This window comes from Natator depressus, chromosome 3 (genome assembly GCF_965152275.1).
Source record: "Natator depressus isolate rNatDep1 chromosome 3, rNatDep2.hap1, whole genome shotgun sequence".
NCBI lineage: Eukaryota > Metazoa > Chordata > Testudines > Cheloniidae > Natator > Natator depressus.
Window position 1 is genome coordinate 168,938,191 of NC_134236.1, and position 24,908 is coordinate 168,963,098.

Here is a 24,908-nt window from a genome sequence, read left to right on the forward strand (position 1 = left end):
ACTAATAATACGCTGTGTACCTCGAGAATTATTTTCCAGTAGACAGCAGAATGGCTGACAGGAGAGTGAGCTATTGCACTCTACTGGGAGAGGGGATGAGTATTAGCATAAGAAGACAGTAGAAAGCTATGCCATACCGTGCAGCTCTATCCCTTTACTCTTCATAGCTACATTAAACAGACAGTTCCTGAAAACTCTAGGGGCATGCCTAGGGATAATGAATGAGAGAAGCAACTGGCCCGAGGGGCAGACTCCATGGAAGATAGTTATCTTTGGAAATATATGAAGGTATGCAGGGGCAGGAGGTGGCATTTGCTAGTGTGAAGAATGACTAAGACTGCCTTAGGTTTTAACAGCTAAGCTGTTTTTCCTTTGACCTGTGTTAAGTAGATTAGTTCAATTAAGCTGCTTTTAGTTCTCAGATGTGAACCAGATATGTGAACACAGCTTACGTGCCATCTGTAATCAAGGCAGAACTGGTTAGCATCATCTTACAGATACAATTATCATCAAGGATGATGTGTGTTGTCTTAACTCAAAACCAAGTATTTGGGGGAGGAGGGGCTGTGAGAGAGATCCGGACAATCACATTTTTCAGATCCTTCCCTGCACTTGTTGAATACATATATTGCAATGGGCACACCCAGCCTGCCTGCTGCTTAGGATTGTTTTGAAAAACATGGCACCAATTTCACATGAACCTTCATAGGTGTCAAGTACAGCAGCAGGTACCCAAATTTTAATTCAGCCTCATAATCAGACAGCTAAGTACTGTCTTCATCATTGCATTTTCTACCATGCAATGACAAGGGATGTGGTAACTTCACACGTTCAAAGGGCATCTGATTTACACAACTGCCCACTAGTCTAGTGCCCTGCCCCTTTGGTATAAAAATGGCAATGTGTTATTTGGGGAACCTGGAGAGATTCTTCCCCTCCCAACCATCTGTTTCCTCACTCTGAACATTCACTAATATCCAGGCAAGAGAATGCATCTTCCCTTCATCGCCATATTGCTCTCTGGTTTGCATGAGCAGCTTACTGCTTACTAACTAATGTGTTCACCTTGGTCTGTGGCGCCAAACCTCTGTGTAGCTTCCTCTCCTCTAGGAGTTTCATAAATAAATTGCTCGTAAAATGGCAACCTGATGCTGCCACTTGTGATGCACTTGAACTCCTCGGTCCTGCTCATGGTGGCACATGGATATGGGTGAAGGCATGCACTCGGCCTGTTCAGGCCAAGACAAGGACTATCAGTCTCGGTGCCAAACCCCTAGAACTTCTGCTGCAGATGGTCATGGATGTTGCCCTAGGGCACAGAGTCTGGAATCCTATTGATAAATACATGAAGTTAGTCCAAGATTCTGATGCTGTGTATGTTGGTGCATGGCATGTGAGACAGATGGGAACTCTCACATATTTTAAATAGTGACTTTCCTTAAATTGGCCTGATTATAGGAATTTTTGAAATAGGAAAGGGAGCCCCTGAGAGATTGGTGCTGAAGAAAATCTATTTGTTCCTCATACAGGGGAGACATTGTTTAAGAACTCTTCAGGCTTCCCTGTAGATTACTACCTCACACTACATAATGATGTCCAGCTCAAGAGACAGTGACCACAAGTAGCAAGACTTGGCAGAATTCCTCAAGCATACTAACTACATGAAAGCAATTATTACAGCAGGAAGACAAAGTCATCTGACTAGCTAAGGAGATATAATGACAAGCTACAATAGGATAGGCATAAGTGACAGTTTCATTAGGTTATGAGGAGTTTAAAAAGTAACCCAAACATCTGCCTATATGTTGAACTGAAATAATACCTTAGGAAAAGTTTGCTTGGAGACTCCTTGATCTGCCTTGAGAGAACTCTAACATGGTGTAAGTGTGTCCACAATCTATTCAAAAGATTCCCCCTGGCTAGCATACACCAAATGACATTAGAAGGAAATGTGATAACTAGTTACTGAAGCAAAATTAAAGTTGTATTTCAGATTATTAAACTGTTGGCATTTGCACATTCCATTAAAAACAAACAGTAAGAATTTCAGGATGAAAGTATGGTACATGAGAAGCAGAGCTAATCCTTCCCATGGTTAAAAAGTTTTTATAAAATTGGTGTTTCACCATGGCCTCTGATACAACATAAACAAAAAATTTTTTTTTCTTTTATATAGGAAAAAATAATTCTGCAAGTCACATCTGTTCATCAACCTTCCTTAAAGACTGAGCTTTATTATTAAAACAGAAAAGAACATAGCAACACTAGTCAGTACAAAGCACTAGAACATAGACCACACAGACTGATACTGCTCTGGAATGAGGCATGGTCTAGATGACCTATGAGGTCATTTCTGACTCTGAGTGTAAGATATGTTATTTATGCAGACAAGTTACTAAACATCCTACATTAGATCAATGGATTCCCAATCTACGTGGCTAGAGAACAGACACATGGTTTTTCACCTTAGTATTAACTACAGAGGGTTAAGCATGGGCTTTTTCAAAAGTTCTCAGCAATGGCTTAACTCTGCTCCAATGGTTAGGCTGATGTTAGGTGCTTTTGAAAAATCCCACATTCAGGGCATTCCTTTTCGGTAGTGGTGGCAGTGATCCTCTCAATTACCAAATGTATTAGACAGACAAACTGTGTCTTATTTGGTCGAATGGCTTTTGGGACAGTTTGTAATTCAAGCTAAAACTGATTACAAAGGGAAATAATTTACCCTAGCTAGATATTTACAAGCACCATCACAAACATGAATGAATGTATCCTCACAACACCCTGTGAGAAGTTGAACACCCCTTTTTTAACCAATGGGGAATGGAGGTACAAAGATATTAAGCGACTCACTAAAGGTCACATAGGAAGTCTGTGGTGGAACCCATGGCCCAGGCCACCGCTTTAACCATAAGACCCAGCCATCAGTGTTAATTTTTTTCTAAATAGGGATTGGGTGAGCTTTACAGGGTTCAGTTCAGGCAGACTACACAAACTGGATCCTGGATCATTCATGATGATTGGCACCAGCCCTCTGGTGCAAGTTATCTTGTAGGTTCAAGTTCCACAGAGCCCCTCCTGCCATGATCCAGAAACAGAGGGCATCCCACAATGCATTGGGCACTGATACTCAATAGCTGCCACAGTAGGAATATGGGTTGCTACCTGCCACTGATTCAGTAAAGTGTGGCGACTGCAGCAGGACAGTGTTTCTCCTCACTCAGTGCCCTAATGAGGCAACATGGCAGGTGCTTTTCACTAGCCTTTGGTTTAGAGGTAGCAGTGACCTTCACTTAGCATTCTCCCAATGCCAACCTGCCACATAAGGGAGCAGGTGTCAGGCGATCCATGAAGACTGGTGCAGGGATCAGGCCAGTTCTGTATCCCTCACCCCAATAACCAGGTGAGATTTGGAGAAGCTAACAAAAGGCTGGTGCATGGCTTCAGAAATTGGCTGTGGGAACTACATCTGCCCTGCTATGACCAACATTCACCAGCCTGTGTTGCTGATTGAGGTTGTGCTATCACCTCAAACCCATCTTGGTCTCAGGCAGATGCAGGCTTCTGTGCAAACCTTTTAGTTCTAAGTAGGGCTGTCGATTCATGCACTTAACTCAAAAAATTAATCGTTATTAAAAAAAATTAATTGAGATTAATCACAGTTTTAATCACACTGTTAAAAAATAGAATACCAATTGAAATGTATTAAATATTTTGGATGTTTTTGTACATTTTCATATATATTGTATTCTGTGTTGTAATTGATATCAAAGTGTATATTATTTTTGATTCCAAATATTTGTACTATAAAAATGTTAAATAAAAGAAATAGTGTTTTTCAATTCACCTCAGACAAGAACAGTAGTGCAATCTCTGTTGTGAAAGTGCAACTTACAAATGTAGATTTCTTTTGTTACATAATTGCACTCAAAAACAAAACAATGAAAAACTTCAGAGCCTACAAGTCCACTCAGTCTCACTTCCTGTTCAGCCATTCGCTAACGGAAATAAGTCTGTTTACTTTACAGGAGATAATATTGCCCTCTTTTTATTTACAATGTCACCAGAAAGTGAGAACAGGCATTTGCATATCATTTTTGTAGCCTGCATTACAAGGTATTTATGTGCCAGATATGCTAAACATTCGTATGCCCCTTCATGCTTCAGCCACCATTCCAGAGGACATGCTTCCATGCTGATGACGCTCGTTAAAAAGATACTGTGTTAATTAAATTTGTGCCTTGGGGGAGAATTGCTATGTCCCCTGCTCTGTTTTACCTGCATTCTGCCATATATTTCATGTTATAGCAGTCTCGGATGATGACCCAGCACATGTTGTTCATTTTAAGAACACTTTCACTGCAGATTTGACAAAAGGCAAAGAAGGTACCAATGTGAGATTTCTAAAGATAGCTACAGCACTCAACCCAAGGTTTAAGAATCTAAAGTGCCTTCAAAAATCTGAGAGGGATGAGGTGTGGAGCATGCTTTCAGAAGTCTTAAAAGAGGAAAATTCTGATGCAGAAACTACAGAACCTGAACCACCAAAAAAGAAAATCAACCTTCTGCTGGTGACATCGGATTCAGATAATGAAAATGAACTGCTTTGGATTGTTATTGAGCAGAACCCGTCATTAGCATGGACACATGTCTCCTAGAATGGTAATTGAAGCATGAAGGGACATATGAATCTTTAGCGCATCTGGCACATAAATATCTTGCAAAGCCAGCTACAACAGTGCCATGAGAATGCCTGTTCTCACTTTCAGGTGACATTGTAAACAAGAAGCAGGCAGCATTATCTCCTGCAAATGTAAACAAACTTTTGTCTGAGCGATTCGCTGAAGTAGGACTGAGTGGACTTACAGACTCTAAAATTTTATATTGTTTTATTTTTGAATGCAGGTTTTTTTGTACATAATTCTACATTTGTAAGTTCAACTTTCATGATAAAGAGATTGCACTATAATACTTGTATAAGGTGAATTGAAAAATACTATTTCTTTTGCTTTTTTACAGTGCAAATACTTGTAATAAAAAATAAATACAAAGTGAGCACTGTATACTTTGTATTCTGTGTTGTAATTGAAATCAATATATTTGAAAATATAGAAAACATCCAAAAATATTGAAATAAGTGGTACTGTATTATTGTTTAACAGTGCAATTAATCGTGATTATTTTTTTTAAATTCATCATGAATACTATCATCTGGTGCCCCCTATGGATACACAGAAATCCCTCTCTCCTGACTTGTTCTCTGCTGATCCTTCTCTATCAGCATTCAGTTAGAGCAGTGGTGCCCAAATTTTTCCCGTCACGCCCCCCCTTACCAGTAATGGAATCTGTCCATGCCTCACCCCTTACTGCACAGCCAAGACTTCCTCAGCAGAGGAGCTTGGGCTGAAGGCGGAGCTGGGGCTAGAGGCTGAGCTGGCCTAGGGGTAGAGCGGAGCGGAGGCTGGGGCTGGTGTGGAACTGCAGCTGGGGCCGGAGCTGGGCTGGGGGTGGAGTAGAGCTGCGGTTGGGGCCGGAGTTGGGCTGGGGGCAGAGCGGGGCTGGGTGGCACTCCCTCCCCATCCTCCATGGGGGCTGGCATGGGCTCTGCCACTCACCCTCCGGAATGTTCCTGTGCGCCCTCGTATGCAGGTGCGCCACGCAGCTTGGGGACCACTGAGATAGAGAAATGGCTAAAAAAGCAAAATCTTTTATTCCTTTTTACATGTTTTCAGGCTGCACTTTCAATAACTGGGTATTAGTCTCAGATATAATGTATGGAGGGCAATTTGGGTAGAATTCTGGTTTTCTGAATTGTGCAATGGAAGAACAGGGTGCCCTCTTTTGTTTGCAATGTATTTAAATTTAATCCAGACCTGAAAAAAATATGAAAAAGACAAAAAATTCTCTCTTCCTGATAGATATGGGTCCAAGAATGTGAAGTACATATACTAAGATACTCAACACGTACATAACATTTCAAATATTTCTGATATAAAAATAGTGTCTAAGAAGACAAAAATACTTTAAGAAATCAGTGTTTACAGTTCAAGTGATTTGTCCATAAACAATTATAAATTAAACTGGCTTCCAGTTTTTTAAATAGTTTGGCAAAGTATATTTACTATGGCATATTTTCCTGCAGAGAGAATGGCATGTACAGCCACGGCAGAGAAATCGGAACGTGTGTATTCACTGTATGAAAGGTTTTACGAAAACCTTTCCCACTCCTTTGTTAACACACAGCTCATGATGGCATACCTTTGTATAACTGTGTGCTAATCTACATGGTGTGTGTGATCCCATTCAATTCCAACGTGAGAGTAGCAGTACAGGAATCCAAGAACAGACAGAGTTGCCCAGGGCCAGCCTGTGAATAGAAAGAAAGGTAATACTAGTCAGAGTAATTAATCTAGTTAATGAACACAGCAAGTGGACAGCAATATATCAAGAAACATGTGTCTGGGGTTGAACGTTTGATGGGTTTACACGGATATTTTTGTTGAACATTTAATATGGGAGGTAAAGCCAAGCCACAGAATTAGAAACCAGATCTGACATTTTCCAAATGTCAGAGGTAGTTACATTTGGCTTGGTTTGTTATAGATCCAGGCTCTCCCAAACCTCAGGGGCAATGGGTGTAGGGTTTTGGGTTGGTTTCATCTCAATTTAATATCCAAAAAACAACGTGCCAAATTAAGCAGGTATGTTATATATTATTTTCTGCAGGTGGCATTCACCCACTGAACTGAATCCTAGTAGAAAATTTACATTGTCCACATCCTAAGCACAAAAGCGCACAAAGCCATAACATGATGACAAAGTAGTAACAAGGATACAGGACAAACTGCTGCTCCCACCAGCAGAATTACAATTAAATCTTATTAGGATACTCAGATGCTTCCACATTGTCAGGGTCACTCACAACCGCAGGAGATCTACAGTGAAATACTTCCTTTTATTTTTTTGGTTCACAGATGTCAGACACCTACCTCCTATATTTTCAAAGAATTTCAAGGGGGAGGTGGGCTAGTTGTACTTCTATTTACCATTCTCTTTAATGATAATCATGACTCTCGGGGAGACTGTGAGTAGAGCTGTGGAAAGTATTTGCACTGAGCCTTGAACTCTTTCAGAACGAACCTTGGGTTGGAGGCTTGACATGTTCCCGAACTCGTGTCTTTTACAACAACATAGCTATCTTGTTTTAGCTGTCTTGTAAAATTCTAACAAAAACAGGGCAAGTATTACTTTTACCTTGAGCTGGTCAAAGCAAACCCTGGGGAGCTGGCGGAGGTGTCTAAGGTTTACCTTGACCAGCTACATACAACACGTTATCTATCTTATAAGGTACACTTTTATTTCTAGTGAAGACACAGCCAAAGATGGGCTGTGAGTTTTCACCTAAGTATATCCTGCAAATCCCACTCAGCCAACCTCCTTTCCCCACAAAATTGGGAACTGTCTTCCCATCTCTCCATGGTCTTTATATACAAATCATTATGTGTTCTCCTTGAAGATCTGAACTCATTTAACTCCCACCTGCAAGCAAATCTGTAGGGACTGGATCACTTTCACCCTGAAAAGTGAAACTGCGGGCTTCACACCATCCTAACTGTGATGTCCTTGTTTCTCAGTAAAATATAAAACACAATATAATACTTGAAACTTACATAGTACTTTCCATCTTCCAGACACTTTACAAATATTAACTGACAGATCTTTACAACACTCCTGCGGAAAGTGAGGCTCTGTTTTTACTGCAAAAAGCTATGTTCTTTTACACTGAGATAACGAACTCCCTATAAATTCCTATTGGAAACAAGGCACTGTACCTTCTACCACACTGCAGCTAGTCAACCCCTACCTGGGGTTAACATTGACTAGCTACATTGAAAAACTACCGGTGCCTTGTCTCCACTAGGATTTTCCATCAAAAGAGCTATCTTGGTGTAAAAAAGCCCCATCTCTTTTGCAATGAACACAAAGCCTGAGGCAGAAGGGTTAAATAGCCACACAGGCAAGATTTTTAAAGGTATTTAGGTGTCTCAAGATGCAGGTAGGGATGCCAAATGGGATTTTCAAAAGCACCTAAGGTGCCTAATGCCCATGAGTTAAGGCACCTAGGCACCTAGTGGGATTTTCAAAAGCACTTATTTGCATCTTTAGGAACTTAAATACCACAACAAATCTGGCCAAGGGAGACTGAGAGCTTACTGAGCCCTACTCATCTTCATAGCACAGTACACCACACCCTAAATTAATAAGGCTTTGGCTAGGGAATGATCACAGTGAAAGGCAAAATAGACTGATATGTAGTGAAAACCTCTTACACAGAACATTAATTATAGTGAAATTCCACCTACGGGCAAGTGGAGTGAGTCTTGAATTGTTTCACTTTATTTCACTGGGCTGAGGCAGGGGGCTGGGATGTGGGAGAGGGTATAGGCTCTGGGGTGGGGCCAGAAATGAGGGGTTCAGGGTGAGGGAGGGGGCTCTGGGCTGGGGCAGAGGGTTGGGGTGTGGGGGGATGGGTGAGGCTCCAGCTGGGGGTGCGAGCTCTGGGGTGGGTCTGGGAATGAGGGGTTTGGGGTGAGGAGGGGGCTCTGGGCAGGGGGTTGTGGGGTGAGCACTCCGGCTGAGGTTGCAGGCTCTGGGGTGGGGCAAGGGATGAGGGGTTTGGGGGGGCTCAGGGCAGCGGGTTGGAGGTCAGGACTGGGGTGTGGGCTTGCCTTGGGTGGCTCCCAATCAGTGGTGCTGTAGGGCTAAGACAGGCTCCCTGCCTGTCCTGGTTCTGCCCTGCGCCACGGAAGCAGCCAGTAGGTACAGCTCTTACGCACAGGGGCTAGGAGGCTCTGTGCACTGCTCTCGCCCACAGGCACCGCCCCCCAGCTCCTATTGGCCGGAAACTGCAGTCAATGGGAATGCAGAGCCAGTGCTCGGGGCGGGGGCAACACGTGGAGCCCCGTGGCCCCCCCACCTAGTTGCCGGACCTGCAAGCCGCTTCCGGGGCTCAGCACGGTGCCAGCAAAGGTAGGGACTAGCCTACCTTAGCCCCTGCAGCACCAGCGACCGGACTTTTAATGGCCCAGTCAGTGGTGCTGACCAGACCCACCAGGGTCCCTCTTTGACTGGGCGTTCCGGTCGAAAACCGGATGCCTGGCAACCCTACTTTCACTCCACTATAACTAGGTCGGTGGCTACCCTCTCAGAATGCTGCCATTTTTACCTACCCAAAAACAGGTATTAAGGACAGCATTACAAGGGATCATCCCATCCTGCTCCACTTTTGCTCTAACTCAGCTGTAAAAGGGGGGTGGGAGGGGAAAAGAAAATGCAGCTACCATGGTGGGGGAAAGGGGAAAGAAGAATTTCTGGCTCACAGTGATGGAGGAGATGAGGGTGGAGAGAAGAGGAATGAGTCTTGCTTCAGCTGCTCACTGCTGAGAGTGAAGACAGGGCCTTCCAAAGTGTGTGCGCGCACACCCTGCCAACCCACACACACACCACTAGTGCTCCCTGCAAATGTAGGAGGCATCGCCCATCTGGTGAAGTGGAGGGGATCTCTTGTCCTGTGGGCTCTCCCTTGTTATAATACAATGTAGAATACAGTGGAAGTTGTTACTGGGGAAAAGCCCTTTATGATGAGATGTTTCCACTACAGATATAAAATATAGAAACAAAAGGAGCCACATTCTGCTGCCATTTACACCCATATAAATCCAGAGTAATTGCATTCCAGTCCCTGGAGCCACTCTGGATTTACCTGGGTGTGTCTAAGAGAATTTTGTAGGTATACAATCTAAATATGGTGAGTAGCCTGGAACAAGCAAAAGGCCTTTCGAGCATTGTCTTTATTTCAACATCTGCATCTACAATTTTAGTGAATACAAAATAAACACCTTCAAAAACAAACAAACAAACAAAAAACCTCATAATAACTCGACAGATTTTAAACCTTAGGAAACAGAAAAAAGGGACACAGGATGTGATTTGCACCTTTCAAAGTTGCTGGTAAAACCCAAGAAAAGTTACCTTCGCTTCAGCACTAACCAGAACAAAAATAAGTAGAGCATGCATCCTTGGCTCCACTGTGGTCCCATACATCTCAAGAAGGCACTTTGTAATGTCAAAAGTTCTGTTTAGATTTGTAACTAAAGAGTAAAAATCCAACAGGTGGGGGAAAAAACGGTTACCTACCTTTCGTAACTGTTTTTTGAGATGTGTTGCTCATTTCCATTCCATGCTAGATGCATGTGTGCTGCATGCCCTGTTACCAGAGATTTCCCCCCAGTGGTATCCATAGGGCCAGCTCTAGCATCCCCTGAAGGCCCACACTATTGCACTGGTATAAGGGGCACCGCTGGCCCTGCGCCCTTTCAGTTCCTTCTTGCACCAACTCCAATGGCAGGGTAGGAGGGTGGGTCATGGAATGGACATGAGCAACACATCTCGAAGAACAACAGTTACAAAAGGTAGGTAACTGTTTTTTCTTCTTCGAGTGCTTGCTCACGTCAATTCCATGCTCGGTGACTGACAAGCAGTATCCCCGGAGGTGGGCTAGGAGTTCTGGGGTGTACCAACTGTAACATAGCTTTCCTGAAACTGGCATCATCTGTGGCCTGTTGGGCGATGGCATAGTGGGACATGAATGTGTGGACTGATGACCAGGTAGCGGCCCTGCAGATGTCCTGTATCGGTATTTGTACCAGGAAAGCTGCTTTCTTGCACTCTTGTAAAGTGGGCCTTCACAATGACTGGAGGTGGGGTCCCCGCCTGTTCGTAGCAGGCCCGGATACAGGCAGTGATCCAGGACGAGATCCTCTGGGCTGATACTGGGAGAGCTTTCATCCTGTCCACAACTGCAACAAAAAGCTGCGTCAATTTGCAGAAGGGTCTTGTTCTGTTGATATGAAAGGCTAGGGACCTTCTAACGTCCAGAGAATGCAGATACCATTCTTATTGTGTCTTGTGCGGTTTCGAGAACAAGACAGGTAGAAAGATGTCTTGGTTGATGTGAAATTGCGACACCACGGTGGATAGAAAGGCCTGGTGGGGACACAGTCGAATCTTATCTTTAAAGAAAATGGTAAAGGGAGGCTCCAAGGTCAAAGCTTGAAGCTCTGAAACCCTTCTTGCAGAAGTGATTGCTACCAGGAAAGCGACTTTCTACGAGAGAAGCAGTATGGAGCATGATGCCAAAGGCTTGAAAGTTGGCCCCGTGAGCCTAGGCAGGACCAGGTTTAAATCCCAGGGCAGAATTGGGTCATGAACTTGTGGGTACAGCTTCTCCAACCCTTTAATGAATCTGCTTGTCATCTCCTGAGTGAAGACTGATTTGCCTTGGATCGGGGGATGGAATGCCAAGATGGCCACCAAGTGGACCTTAACAGAAGACCGTGACAAACCTTGTTGCTTCAGGAGGAGCAGATACTCTAGGATGGACTGCAAAGACGTCTGCACTGGAGGAAGGTCCCACTCGGCTGCCCAACCAGTGATGCATTTTCACTTAGCCAGGTAGGTTTCCCTGGTAGAAGCCTTCCTGATACCGAGCAAAACCTGCTGAACCTGCTCTGAACACGCTCCCTCCTCAGGATTTAGCCATGCAGCAACCACGCTGTCAAGCGTAGGCCTGTGGGGTTCGGATGGAGGAGTTGCCCATGATCCTGCAAGTCCGGTCCGAGAGGAAGTGCCCACAGGGCTGCGATTGTGAGGTCTACTAGGAGCATGCTGAACCAGTGCTGATGAGGCCAAGCTGGAGTGATCAGGATGACCTTCGCCTGGTCCCCTTTTATCTTCAGGAGCACCTTGTGAACTAGGGGGATTGGACGGAAAGTGTACAGCAGGCTGTCTGACCACGACTGCAGGAAGGCATCAGAAAGGGCGCCTTTGACCTGGCTGAGCCTCGAGCAAAAGCAGTGACACTTCCTGTTCTTTGCAGTAGCGAACAATCCACCTGAGGAGTACCTCACCTCTGGAAGATGACGCTGATGACCTCTGGGTGGAGAGACCACTCATGGAGAGAGGAGAAGGACCTGCTGAGCAATCCGCCAACACATTCCATTCCCCAGGGAGATGTGATGCCTCTAGGTGAATGTAATGCTTCATGCAGAAGTCCCACAGCCTGAGGGCTTCCTGGAAGAGGACCTTGGAGCAAGCTCCTCCCTGTTTGTTGACATATAACTTTGACACTGTATTGTCTGTCAGTACTTGCACACTTTTCCCTTAGAGATGGGGAAGGAACACTTCGCAGAGCCATGCGTATTGCCCTGAGCTCCTTCACATTGATATTTAAGGACAGTTCATCCTGTGAACAGAGGCCTTAGGTCCTGAGATTGCCGAAGTGGGCTCCCCAGCCCAAGTCCAATACATCGAGGGCTGGGGGGGGGCTCAAAAGGTACTCCAGACAGAACCAAGGTCGAGTGTAAGCACCACTTCAGGGAAGCCCAGACTGACATCAGAATGGTAAGGATCAAGTCCAGATGGTCCCAGCTTGGGGAACAGACAGATGCAAGCCACATCTGAAGCTGTCTGAGGTGCAGTCATGCATATTGTACCATGTAGGTACATGCCGCCATGTGACCTCGTAGACATAGGCACACCCGAGCAGTCATCAATAGGCCAGCCGATACTTGGGTGGTTCAGTCTGCCGTGGCTCTGTATCTGGCCTCCAGCAGGAAAACCCTGACCTGAGGGGAGTTGAGCACAGCTCCCATCAATTCTATTCTCTAGGCTGGGACCAACATTGACTTTTGTTCGTTTATTAGGAGGCCCGCCGTCCTGCACCACAGAGGCACTGTGCTGAAAAGCCTCGAGTGGCCTTTTATCAGCCAATCATCTAGCGCAGATAAATCTGTACTCCTCGATGTCTGAGGTAGGCTGCAACCACTACCATGCACTTTGTGAAAACTCGCGGGGCCACCAAAAGGCCAAATGAGAGCGCTGTAAATTGGTAGCATTTGTGGCCCACCATGAACCTGAAGAACTTCCTGTGTCCCCAAAACATGGAAATATGCAAGTACGCATCCTTCAAGTTGAGGGCAGCGTACCAGTCTCCTGGATCCAAAGAAGGAATGATAGAGGCCAGGGAGACCATGCGGAACCTCAGTTTCTTGAGATACTTGTTGAGGCAATGCAGGTCTAAGATAGGCTGCAGGCCCCCTTTTGCCTTGGGGAATCAAAAAATAGCAGGAGTAAAAATCTGCCCCCCCCCAAGCTCTGAAGGGTCTATTCCACAGCCCATGCCCATAGGAGGGTTTCCACCTCCTGGATGAGAAGTTGCTCGTGAGAAGGGTCCCTGAAGAGAGACATGGAAGGGGTGTGTGGTGAAGGGATGGAGACAAACTGCTGAGTGTACCCCTCTGCTATGGTACTGAGTACCCAGAGGTCCAATGTAACTGACCCCCAAGCAGGGAGGTATGGCAAAAGGCAGTCCAGAAATAAAAATGGGGGCTGTTGATCTGGGATGGAGACTGGTAAGCCATCCCCAAGCGTGCCTTCAGAAGGCCTACCTGCCTCCACTTGGGAAATGGTTAGTGCCCTGTTGGGCAGAGGTGGAGGGCGACTGTCCCTGATGGCACCTATAACTTTTATCTTTTTTCTTACAGGGCTTGTTCCTGGATGGTCCTGAGAACCTGGGGGGACCGTTGCAGCCTAAACTGTTTCCTCGAGGCCAGCGGTGTATAAAGGCCCAAGGATTGCAGCAGCCCTGGGGTCTTTGAGGCCATGCAGTTTGGTGTCTGTCTGGTCCAAGAATAATGAGGCTCCCTCAAATGGGAGATCCTGGACATGCTGCTGAACCTCCTGGGACAGACCCAAAGACTGTGGCCACAAACCACGACTCATGGAGACTACCAATGCCATTGTTCTGGCCGCCAAATCTGCAGCATCTAAAGTCGCCTGGAGCGACATTGTGGCCACTATCTTTCCTTCCTCCATGATGTCCCTGAATTCCTGCCACAATTTTTAAGGCAAGGAGTCCTTAAATTTGGCCATGGAGTCCCAAACGTTTAAATCATATCTCCCCAGCAGCACCTGCTGGTTTGCAATGTGAAGTTGAAGGCTTGCAGTGGGATAAAAAGGTCCAGGCATTTAGCCTCCTTATTTTTTGGAATGGCACTTGTCTGTCCTTGCCTATCCTGCTCATTAGCGGAGGAAACCACGAAGGACTCCGGGAGAGGGTGTGAGTACATGTACTCAAATCCCTGGCAGGAACATAGTATTTCTTTTCTGCCCTTTTAGATGTTGAGGGCAGAGAGGAAGGGATCTGCCACAGTGCTTTTACCAAATTAACCACCTCCTCACGCACCAGCAGAGCCACCTTGGTGGGAGCCACGGCAGCCAGAATATCAAAGAGGGCATCCATGGATTCTTTCAGCTCCTCTGCCTCTAGGCCCAGGTTGGTCGTGACCCTCTTGAGGAGCTCCTGGTGGGCTCTAAAATAATCTGGATGCAGGGAGTTAGCGGGACCCGTGAATGCCTCGTCTGGGGATGATGATGAGGATGCTGCCGGTGGTGGTAGGGCTAAATCCTCTGCCTCCCCTGAGGAAATTTCTGTGGGAGGTACCGCTGGGGTTTCGGTACTGTGGTCGAAGTCCGAGCCTGGCTCTGGGACTGGTTAGGGAGGAGCCGCAGTCCATCTCTCAGAGATCACCATGGACGGAGGGTAAGAGAATGGCCCTGGCATCACCAAGAACCCCCACGGGTTCCAGCACTGCCACTGCTTGGGCCGCTGTCCTGGAAGCCATTGGCCCATATATGGTCCGGCACCAATGTCTGTTACATGTGCTGGGTGACGGCGCCTCTTTTGATGGGGAGTTGAATCCCTCTTGGAGTCTGATGAGGACTCCTCATAAGATGACCACGGCAGAGCCGCTGCTGATCCCTCCTGCCAGCTATGCTGGGGAGCCGGGGAGCGGTGCTGAGGGACAACCCCTTTGTACAGGGGGCCAGCTACGGGAGGCTAGTGATTGATGCCAGGACTGGTGTCAGGGCAGTGCTCGAGAGAATGGCGCTGTGGCTGCTGTCAGTGCTCAGGTGAGCAGTGTCAAGATTTGGGTGGCCGGCACCGGGACTCATGTGACCGGTGCTGGGGCTCGGGTGACTGGTGCCAGATGTTGGTAACAGGTGCCGGCCCGCTGGGGATCGTCGTCTTGAGGTGCCGGGTTGGGGACCACTGCGGAGGTCCCATAGCGGACTTCCCTTTCAATACCAGTGCCCTCAGAGGATCTAGGGAGGTGGGTGGTCGGTCCCGGGGTGTGAGAAGCACCTGTAGGGCCATAAGGTTCCTTCCTGCCTGAAAGGCTTCCGGCACACTCAATAGCACTGGGCCCCGGCTAGTCTTTGGCGTGTGGGGTGGGTCCTGGGTTGGGCTAGATGCCACAGGTAGAGTCATCGCCGCAACCGTATGTCTCTGCGGTGAGGGTGAATGGCCCAACATGCGTTGCATCTCGCTCTTACCTCCCTTGGACAATGGGGAGCGCCCTCTCTGAGTGCGCTTCTTGTGCTGTTTCCTTGGTACTGAGGATGGGGAACGGTGCTAAGGGGGGCACGGTTCAGGGGGCACTTCGTACCGAAGCCAATGTACTCGGCGTGGAGTCTGACCTACTCAGCTCAGAGGCCGTTCTGAGTGTGCCTTCCATCAGCAGGGCTTTCAATCTGATATTCCTGTCCTTTCGGGTGCATGGCCTGAAGCCCCGGCAGATTCTGCACTTGTCCTTGATTTGAGCCTCTCCAAGGGACTTTTAGGCAGCTGGAGTGGGGATCACTCACTGGCATGGACTTACTACAGGTAGCGTTGGATACACAGGAGATGGATACATGCTCCCCAGGCTCTCCATTGTCTGGCTGATTCAGTGAAATCTCACAAGAGAACGTGTTGGTAAGGTTTTAAAAATGGAATCCTAGCCTTAACAATTCTTTATGAAGTGATTTTGCTAAAATCTATATTCCTAATTAGAAACAGCAGGTGGGGGACCACTGAGTCCTCTTATGAAGACGTTTAGCTGCAGATTCTAGTCAGAGTTTTACTTTAGCAAATTTGGTCTCTAGCAATTTTGCCACTTCTTTACTGGTCTCACTTTCATCAGATGTGGCACCCGATTCTGAACCCACTTACCCTGGTGTAACTGGGAGTAACTCAATGGAGTTACAGTGGGGAAAATCTGATAGTGTTAGGCCCATAGTATTTCCACTTTGCTTCCCTACCCATGAATTCTCTGATTGAATAAGTCATTGGAAAATCATTCATATGAACTAAATAATGGACCTGATTCACCTCTCCTCTACTCCAGCATTGTGGCATTGTAACTTCATTGGACCAATTCAGTTATACCAATACAGAGCTGGAGTAAAGCAGGGGTGAATCAGACTCAAGTTCTAAATCTTTTTAAATGCTGCAATTTGTACCCACAATCTTTTTTACAAGCTGTAACCTGAGAGCACAGTTTGTTAAATTGCCTTGTCTATCTCGAATAATGGAGTCTCCTTTCAGATGGCTAAACATAAAATCTGAGCTAGAATTTAAATGTTAATCAGTTTAAACTGTATATCATATCTACTGCAGTCTAGAATTATTGCTCTAGATTTCTTTCTGGAATTGAGTTACATCCTTCAGCACAACATAATCAAAACAATTAAAATTCTTATGTTCTAATTAGAAAATGTCCTGCCAATAGCAATTTAGTAAGGTACCAATGAAAAAGAGAGGTTTGCCAAAATAACCCACCTGGATGACAACGAGACACAGAGACTGAGAGGGGCAGGGAAGATTAATCTGAAGAGTTCAAAACTGGGGCACATATTTATTTGAACATCTTTAGAGAAGCTGCAGTTACAACTTGTACAGTACTGTTTATATTCTATGGATGGCAGGAAATGGGACTGGCCTCTATTCCTTTTCCTGCCAGAATGCAGGAACTTCAGTAACATTCTTTGAACCTACAGAAGGTAGCACCTTTCATCCAATTAACTCAAAGTGTGCTACAAAGGTATTTTTACCCTCCCCCCCCCAATTAACTGATGGGGAAAGCACACTGAAGTCAGTGGAAAGACTTTACTTCAATGGGCATTGGATCAAGCTATAAGGCCCAGATTTTTAAAGGTATTTAGGAATCAACAAACATGTAGACAAGGGTGATCGAATGGATATAGTGTACTTGGACTTTCAGAAAGCCTTTGACAAGATCCCTTGCCAAAGGCTCTTAAGCAAACTAAGCAGTTATGGGATAAGAGGGAAGGTCCTCTCGTGGATCAGTAACTGGTTAAAAGACAGAAAACAAAGGGTAGGAATGAATGGTCAATTTTCAGAATGGAGAGAGGTAAATAGTGGTGTCCCCCAGGGGTCTGTACTGGGATCTGTGCTGTTCAACAAATTCATAAATGATCTGGACAAAACAGTGAGGTGGCAAAGTTAGCTGATGATACAAAATTAATAAAGATAGTTAAGTCCAAAGCTGACTGTGAAGAGCTACAAAGGGATCTCACAAAACTGGGTGACGGCAACAAAATGGCAGATGAAATTCAGTGTTGATAAATGCAAAGTAATGTATATTGTTAAACATAATCCCAGCTACACATACAAAACGACGGAGATCTGGGAGTCACTGTGGATAGTTCTCTGAAAACATCCACTCAATGTGCAGTGACAGTCAAAAAAGCTAAAAGAATGTTAGGAACCATTAGGAAAGGGATAGATAATAACTCTGTACATATCATAATGCCTCTATATAAATCCACAGTACGCCCACACCTTTAACACTGTGTGCAGTTCTGGTCAAAAGATTTATTTGAAATGGAAAAGGTGCAGAGAAAGGCAACAGAAATGATTAAGAGTATGAAACAGCTTCCATCTGAGGAGAGATTAGAAAGACTGGGACTGTGCACCTTTAAAAGAGACGACTAAAGGGGGATCCAATACAAACCTATATAATCATGGATGGTGTGAAGAAAATGAATAAGGAAGAGTTATTTGCTTTTTCACTTAACACTAGAAACAGGGGTCACCCAACGAAATTAATAGGCAGGAGGTTTAAAACAAACAAAAGTACTTTTTCACACAACACACAATCAACCTGTGGAACTCATTGCCAGGGGATGTTGTGAAGGCCAAAACTATAAGTGGGTTCAAAAAAGAATTAGGTAAATTCATGGAGGATAGGTCCATCAATGGCTATTGGCCAAGATGGTCAAGGATGCAATCCTAGGTTCTGTGTGTCCCCAGCCTCTGGCTGCCAGATGCTGGGACTGCGTGACAGGAGATGGATCACTTGATAACTGCCCCATTCTGTTCATTCCCTTTGAAGCATCTGGCTTTGGACACCGTCGGAAGACAGGATACTGGACTAGATGGACATTGGTGTGGCCTGGTAAAGCCATTTTTATGTTCTGTGTGCATAAAGATAAAACAGGCACCTAGCAGATTTTCAAAAGCATGTAGGGCATCCAGATTTTTAAAGGTATTTAGGTGTTGCTGCACTCGGTGCTGCAATGCCTAGCTGGTTTAGGAGCAGAAATATAATTTTCAAAAGGGATTGAGGCACTTACGAGACAAAATCCCACTGACAATTGATGGGATTTAGATTCCTAAGTGCCTAAATCTCTTTTGAAAATGAGATTTAGACTTCCAAATCAGGTAAGTTTTGCAATGCTGAGCACAACAAATCTGGGACCTAATTCCTAAAATCAATGGGAGTCAGGCACTTAAGAGTTTTTAAAAATCCCACTAGGTTCTTCAAGTCAGTGGCAGAGCCAGGAATAGCATGCAGATCTTCCTAACTTCCACTCCTCTTCTCTAACCACTTCAAATGCTTCCTTTGTTCCTTTCAATTAAAATGCATTACAAAGCCAGCAATAAATGAGCGCTTGGGTTCTTCTGAGTTCCCAGTGAAGGACAGATTTACATGAAGAAAGAAAAAGGCTTGACAGTCAAGCCGGAATGATGTCATCTCTGGATTAATTTTACACTGATGACCTATGTGTCATCATGTAACTTCTGTAATCAAATAAAAGGAAGTATGAGCCACGCTTTTACAAGAGTCATTTCAAGGGTGCCTTTGCCTTGCTTAAAACACTTGTTGCAAACCCAGGCAGCCAAAACATAATGATATACTTGATCTACATTCTAAAAGGAATGACTTTGTTCTCTTACTTTAGCATTGCAAGTCATATTCCCTGAACTCTTTTTTTCTCTTTCATCCTGACCTCACCTCCAAAGATATTTCAAAAGACTCTTATTTCTGCCCATCATTCTTTCCCCCCTAAAAGCTACATAAGGTGTTGGTCTGAGGGACTAAACAGAAAATCTTCTGATACAAAATGTCATTCTCTGTATAACCTTTTCCAATTATCCATTCAGAAGCACACAGACACACATTGTATATCTGCATCTATATATAAAATGACATACAAAAAAACTACCTTATTAGGGCTTCAAAGTCAACCACTGAATAGTTAAGAAATAGCAGAGATAAGGTTGCCCATGCAACCTTAGTTCACCCTGCTTTTACCTATGTGTTACAATAGCCTTTAGTCATTTGATCTTTGACTGGAGGTCTCCATTTTGATGGCTGCACCATATTTTCATCATCTTTGTGTAACAAAATAGAAAAGATGAGTACTACAATAATTTATACTGTCTGCAACTGAAGGACCCAATCCTGCAACCTTTACCTGCACGACTCATCTTGTTGAAGTCAACTGGCCTGTTCTTGTTAGTAAGGAATACTTGTCTGATAAAGGCTTGCAGAATCAAGGGAAAGTTCTGCACTAAGGCGGGTATATACTGTGCATGAAGCCAGAAACAAACTTCTCAGTAAAGTGATAAAAAAAAAAAAGATGATACCTTTTGTGCAGAAATTCTAGGGCGGTTCACCAGCCTGTTGTAATTCAAATGCGTAGCACTCAACCCACCCCCTTTCAACGGCCTCCCCAATTAGAAACCGATTACATAAGAGAAATTGCTCTGTTATGCAGTGCTAATCTGATGTCCGATGAGCTGGTTGGTTTCAGACTCCATCATGTGTGTTGATAATGCGTTATGCACTAGAGACTTCTAGAATTACTAACCAAGGGCCTGTGCTTGTTACCCGATCATCGCAAAGCCAACACAACTAATTCCAACGGCAACAACTCTCAGAGGAGCTTCCACCTCTGCACTTCCCACCTTTCCTTCTGAAATGCTTCTAAGGCTTCTTTCTATCAAAGGACAAGATAGGAGCATGCACCTTCAAAGCAACGATGCAACACACTTTGGACTTTGAGTCCGGTAAAAGTAAAGGAGGGCGCCATCCTTCAAGCAAGGCTTGGATTCAATCTCTGCTCCCAAAAGGCTGGCCATGCCCCCATCATCTCACTTCAAATAATCTCTTTCAAGTCACCTTGCCCTCTACAGTGATGAAGATGAAGGGCTCAAACTCCTCAGCTGAAGTCAATCAATGGGAAATGAAGACCCTAAGCACATCACAATGCACTCGGCATATCGCAGGGATTGGGCCCAATGAAAGGAATGGGTCTAAAAATTAAAGGTGGGATACCTAGGCTCCCTGTCCACTGAATGGGGAGAGATTAGGCACCTAAGAATGTGATCTACAAAAGCCAGCACCCTAGGAGGGGAGTTGCCTAAACTAGCCAATGGGACATACCGATGAGAGGAGTGTGTCTGAAGCCCTGCCCCTCTTTCAGAGATAGGTGTCTAAGTCTGGGGTTCAGGGAGACACCTATCTCTGCTTATCTACCTACAAACGGGAACCTGCTGTCCAAAGCCTGATGGCTTAGGTGCCTAAGCCGCTTCTTGTACTTGCTCTCTGTCTCTGGCCCAATGACTGTTTCATTGCAGAGAGAGAGAGAGTGGATGAGAATGACTCTGTAGTCCAGTGTTTATGGCACTCATCTGCGAGATTGGAGACCCAGTCCCCCTGCTCCAATAACTCTCATTATTTATCCACAGTGAAATAACTTCAACAGAAGAGACTGAGGGAGCCCCCCTCATAAGGACATCTCATAGCTCAGTGGTTACAGCACCCTCCTGAGACATAGGAGACTCCCCATTCAAATCCTTTCTCGCCCTCTGAAAAAGAGGGGGGAATTGAACCTGGGTCTCCTACATCCCCGGGGAGTGCTCTAGCCAGTGGGCTAAAAGTGAGAAGGTGGGCACTGGTGGGACCTCCTCCGGTTGGATTCTGAATGGGACCCAATCCAGTAGGCGGTCTCTGAGCACACTTACCAGATCAGGCCCAACATGCGACTTTGATGAACAAATACTATCTTCCTCTGGTTTACGAATCGCTCAGGATGCTGAGAGGGAGGCAGGAGTACGTCTGCCCAGGGGCAGAAACATAGGTGCCTTGGGCACTTTTACACTGAAAACTTAGGTGTTGAGTGAGTTTAGGTGCCAAGGGGGTTTGATGGGGGTTTTGTGGATCGCAGTGGAGCCAGAACGGGAATGTAAGTGTCTTTGGAGTTCTCGGCCTAAGAAACTAGGGGGTGCAAGAAATGAAATCTAGGGTAAAATTTTCAAAAGCGCTTAAGTGACTTAGGAGCCTAAGGTCAAGATTTTCAAAAGTATATAGGCATCTAACTCCCACTGAAATCAATGGGAGCTCAGTGCCTAAATACCTTTAAAAATACTTAGGAACTTAGTTCTCAATTCACAAAGGTACTGAGGTACCTAAAGAGGCAGTTAGGCACCTAATTGTCACTGACATCCTCAAAATTGTTGCTCAGCTGCCACTTAAGTCCCCATTCGTGCATAAGTTTCCACCAGTTGGCCTGCACAAAGCCACCTGATTCAGCCCCACAGCTAATGAACTGCTCAGAGCCCTAGCTCAAATGGAAGCAGCGTTCTCACCAATGGGACCCACTCCCATGGGCATGCTCTGAGCATGCCTAAGACCTGATACCTGTCACAACAGATCACCCAGGTGAGGTGGGGAGGAAGAAGAAAGGGTGGGTGTGTCTGTCCATCCTGCTGATTAGAGCACTCAGCTCGGATATGAGAGACCTGGGTTCAAGTCCCTGCTGGGAAGCATGTTCAAGTTTAACCATAAGCAAAACTTTACACAGCTGGCAGGTTACTGAACAGCATGTCCCTGAGGGCAGATGTAAGCAGTGCAAGGTGAATTTCTTGATGGGAAGATGAGAGAGAGCTGTGGGGATTTAATGCATCTAACAGGATAAAAAGTAAACGGAAACCAGCATGTCAGGTCAAGTGTCCTTTCCTTGTTTCTAGCATTGATGAGGTCCTTACAAAAAGCTCAGCACAATGGCACGTTTCCAGTGAACATAGTACGAGGAAAAACACAACATTCAAACCTATGTGCGGTATATGCTGAGTTAGGCCCTTTCTACATTAAGGACCTTAGCACTGGTAGTCCTGTAATACACTCAAATAAGACACCCCCCTTCCCCCCCCATTTGCACTGCTGTTCTGAATCTACATTAAGAGTTTACACCACAGTAACTACATTGATGTAGTTACACCAGTATGAATTACCTTACTGGAGACAGGGCCTACCTAGGCATATAACCACCCCCATTCCCAGCCACTTAACAATTTATCATTGACACCTGCCTCTCCCTCTGCATCACCTCTAAATGTTTTGCTTGGTCTGGACTGAAATGTGGCATTGATGTAAGTCAGGCTTAAAGTAGTGACTCCAGCCAAGCCAGTTAATAATCCACCCCAGAGTTTATCCAGCTGCAGTCCAGTGAACTCTATCTTGCCTACAGAAGTGGGTTAGAAACCTTGGGCTGGTGGATACATTCCCCCTTTCTGAATTTTCTTAATGAATTATTTATTATCATTGCAGTAGTGCCTATGTTGTTGTTGTTAATTATTTGTACTGGAGTGTGCTTGGTGGTGTGTCAGGTAGACAGGGTTTTGGTCAGAGGAGGGTGCACCTAACACCACTTACACACACTCATTCCTGAATTTGGTCTCTGTTCTTTATGTCTGTGTTAGAATACAGGCCCCTAAAAAAATCAGCATATTAGAAACTCTGAAGAGCTCTGCACAGTCTTGGCTCTCGTGGCATGTCATTTTTACAGCTGTGCTCATCAAATCAAACAAAATTTTAATGTGTTTGGTTTTATTGAGGTTGGAAATTGAAATTTCCAATCTCCGGGTTTTAAATGTAAAACTACAAATGTATTCATGCTTCTTAATGGGGCACTTTACCAATGTCTGCCCGAGTCCTGCAGCAGTGCTTTTTTGTAATTAATGGCTAACCTGATCCACATTAATCTCGGTGAGCAATCATCTCTCTTTTCTGCTAGTATTTTATTACTACTGTACATTGTACTGTGCACTTCAGGTTGAGTTGTGTAGCCAAAAAGTCATGTCACTGAACAAGCCCCTGCTGGTGATAATTGGGACGTGGAAAACTGGCTGCTGCAGAAGATCTCACTTGAATGTAACTTGCTACCTGAAAATGCTCCAAGAGCCCTAAAGGCCACACCGAGAAAGGAAGACACTAATACTGTGCATATTAAAATAAGCAACTCCTAACACTTTTTCAGAGACAGCTAAAGTGATGTTCCAGTCAGAGGGAGAAGGCGAAGGAAAGTTAATTAGGTTAAAAGGAATATTCCGTTGGAACAAGGTCCTAACCTGAGAGGTAGAAGAGGCTCTTCTTGCTGGTGGTTAGTTCCAAACTCTGCTTTGGGTGGAGACTCCTCCTTCAGCCTTTGGGGAGGCAGGAATTCACCCGGAAATCACTCCAATGTTATCAGTAATAAATAATCAGTTTTATCAGCAAACACACTGGCCCAGTGCCCCCCGCAACAGTTCCCCCAGTCATTGATAAGGGGTTTCCTTCCCTTTGGGCTCTGGTTGATCATCATGCACAGTGCAGGTTCACGGGGGGCTACGCGCTCAGACTGCTCCCTGTGCCTGTCCCCCAGCTCATAGCTCAAACTATCAGCCTGCTTTGGCCATGCACCCTTTCCAGCCACCCAGGCTGTTCCCTCCTTCAATCCCAGGACAGATGGCAGTTCTCTAGCCAACCAAAGCCCTGAGAGGGTGGAAAGACTGTTTGCCCATCGCCTGCCAGTCATGGCTCCATGGACATGGACAGCTTTTGCAGCATGCTGCTTATCTGTGGAGTGGGGCTACACAGAAACTTGTGGAGCATGAAAATGAAAATCAGGACAAAGAAAAGGGGTTATTCCTTCTATGCATGCCCAGGGCACATATTGCTCCACAGAAAGGGGCTGGGGGAGGAGACAGAGCCAATCTCAACCTGTTCATGGAGCAGGTCTTGTGCCCCAGGGTCTTTTGCACTGGGCTCAGCTCTCTGCATCACTCCCACCCCAGCCAGTCCTATATCATATATACACATTTGAAATGTTCAGATCTGGGCGAGCTCTGATGCAGCTACAGCAGTGACAGCAGGAGTGTTAGTGTGAACTGGGTTCCAGGATTTATACTGCCATGGTGTCTAACCATGTTCCGAGTTAGATGGCATGGTGATAAAAATGTCTGTGTTGCACAGATGGGAGAAGTGCCAGTCTAGACAAGGCCTTAAAGGAACAATTTGGCCCATCTTTCAAATGGTGTGAAATGAAAATGACAATAAGCGTAAGATGTAAGGAGGAGACAAAGGAGAGGGAATGGCTGTCAGAGACCAGATAATGGCTGTCAGAGACCAGACAACACAAGAAAGTACAACTCTTGCTGTTTTTTTGGGGGGGGGGGGATTGTGGACATGACGAAGGGTATGTCTTTTATCTTTCTGTCTTTGTCCCCTTCTCCCCCAACTATCTGATTACAAAAGTAAGAAGCTTTTCATTAGCTATTTAGATGAAAGCTTGAAGCTGGCCTGTTTGTAAGGCAATATGAAAGCCATACCTTGCCTAAATGAACGCTAAGGCTGAGTTAACAGGAAGTGCCCTTGAGGAGTCATCATGCTGAAAAG

At 45.4% G+C, this 24,908-nt stretch overlaps 1 protein-coding gene across 1 annotated transcript in view; it reads right to left on the reverse strand.

The window, feature by feature from the left end:
• Positions 1-5,079: 5,079 nt before the first annotated feature.
• The window catches only part of HHAT (hedgehog acyltransferase), a 393,415-nt gene continuing 373,586 nt past the window's right edge, over positions 5,080-24,908 (reverse strand). The window contains exon 13 of the mRNA XM_074949317.1: positions 5,080-6,367. Within this exon, the coding sequence (XP_074805418.1) occupies positions 6,276-6,367 (92 nt within the window). The 3' untranslated portion in view covers positions 5,080-6,275. The remainder of the gene's footprint in view (positions 6,368-24,908) is intronic.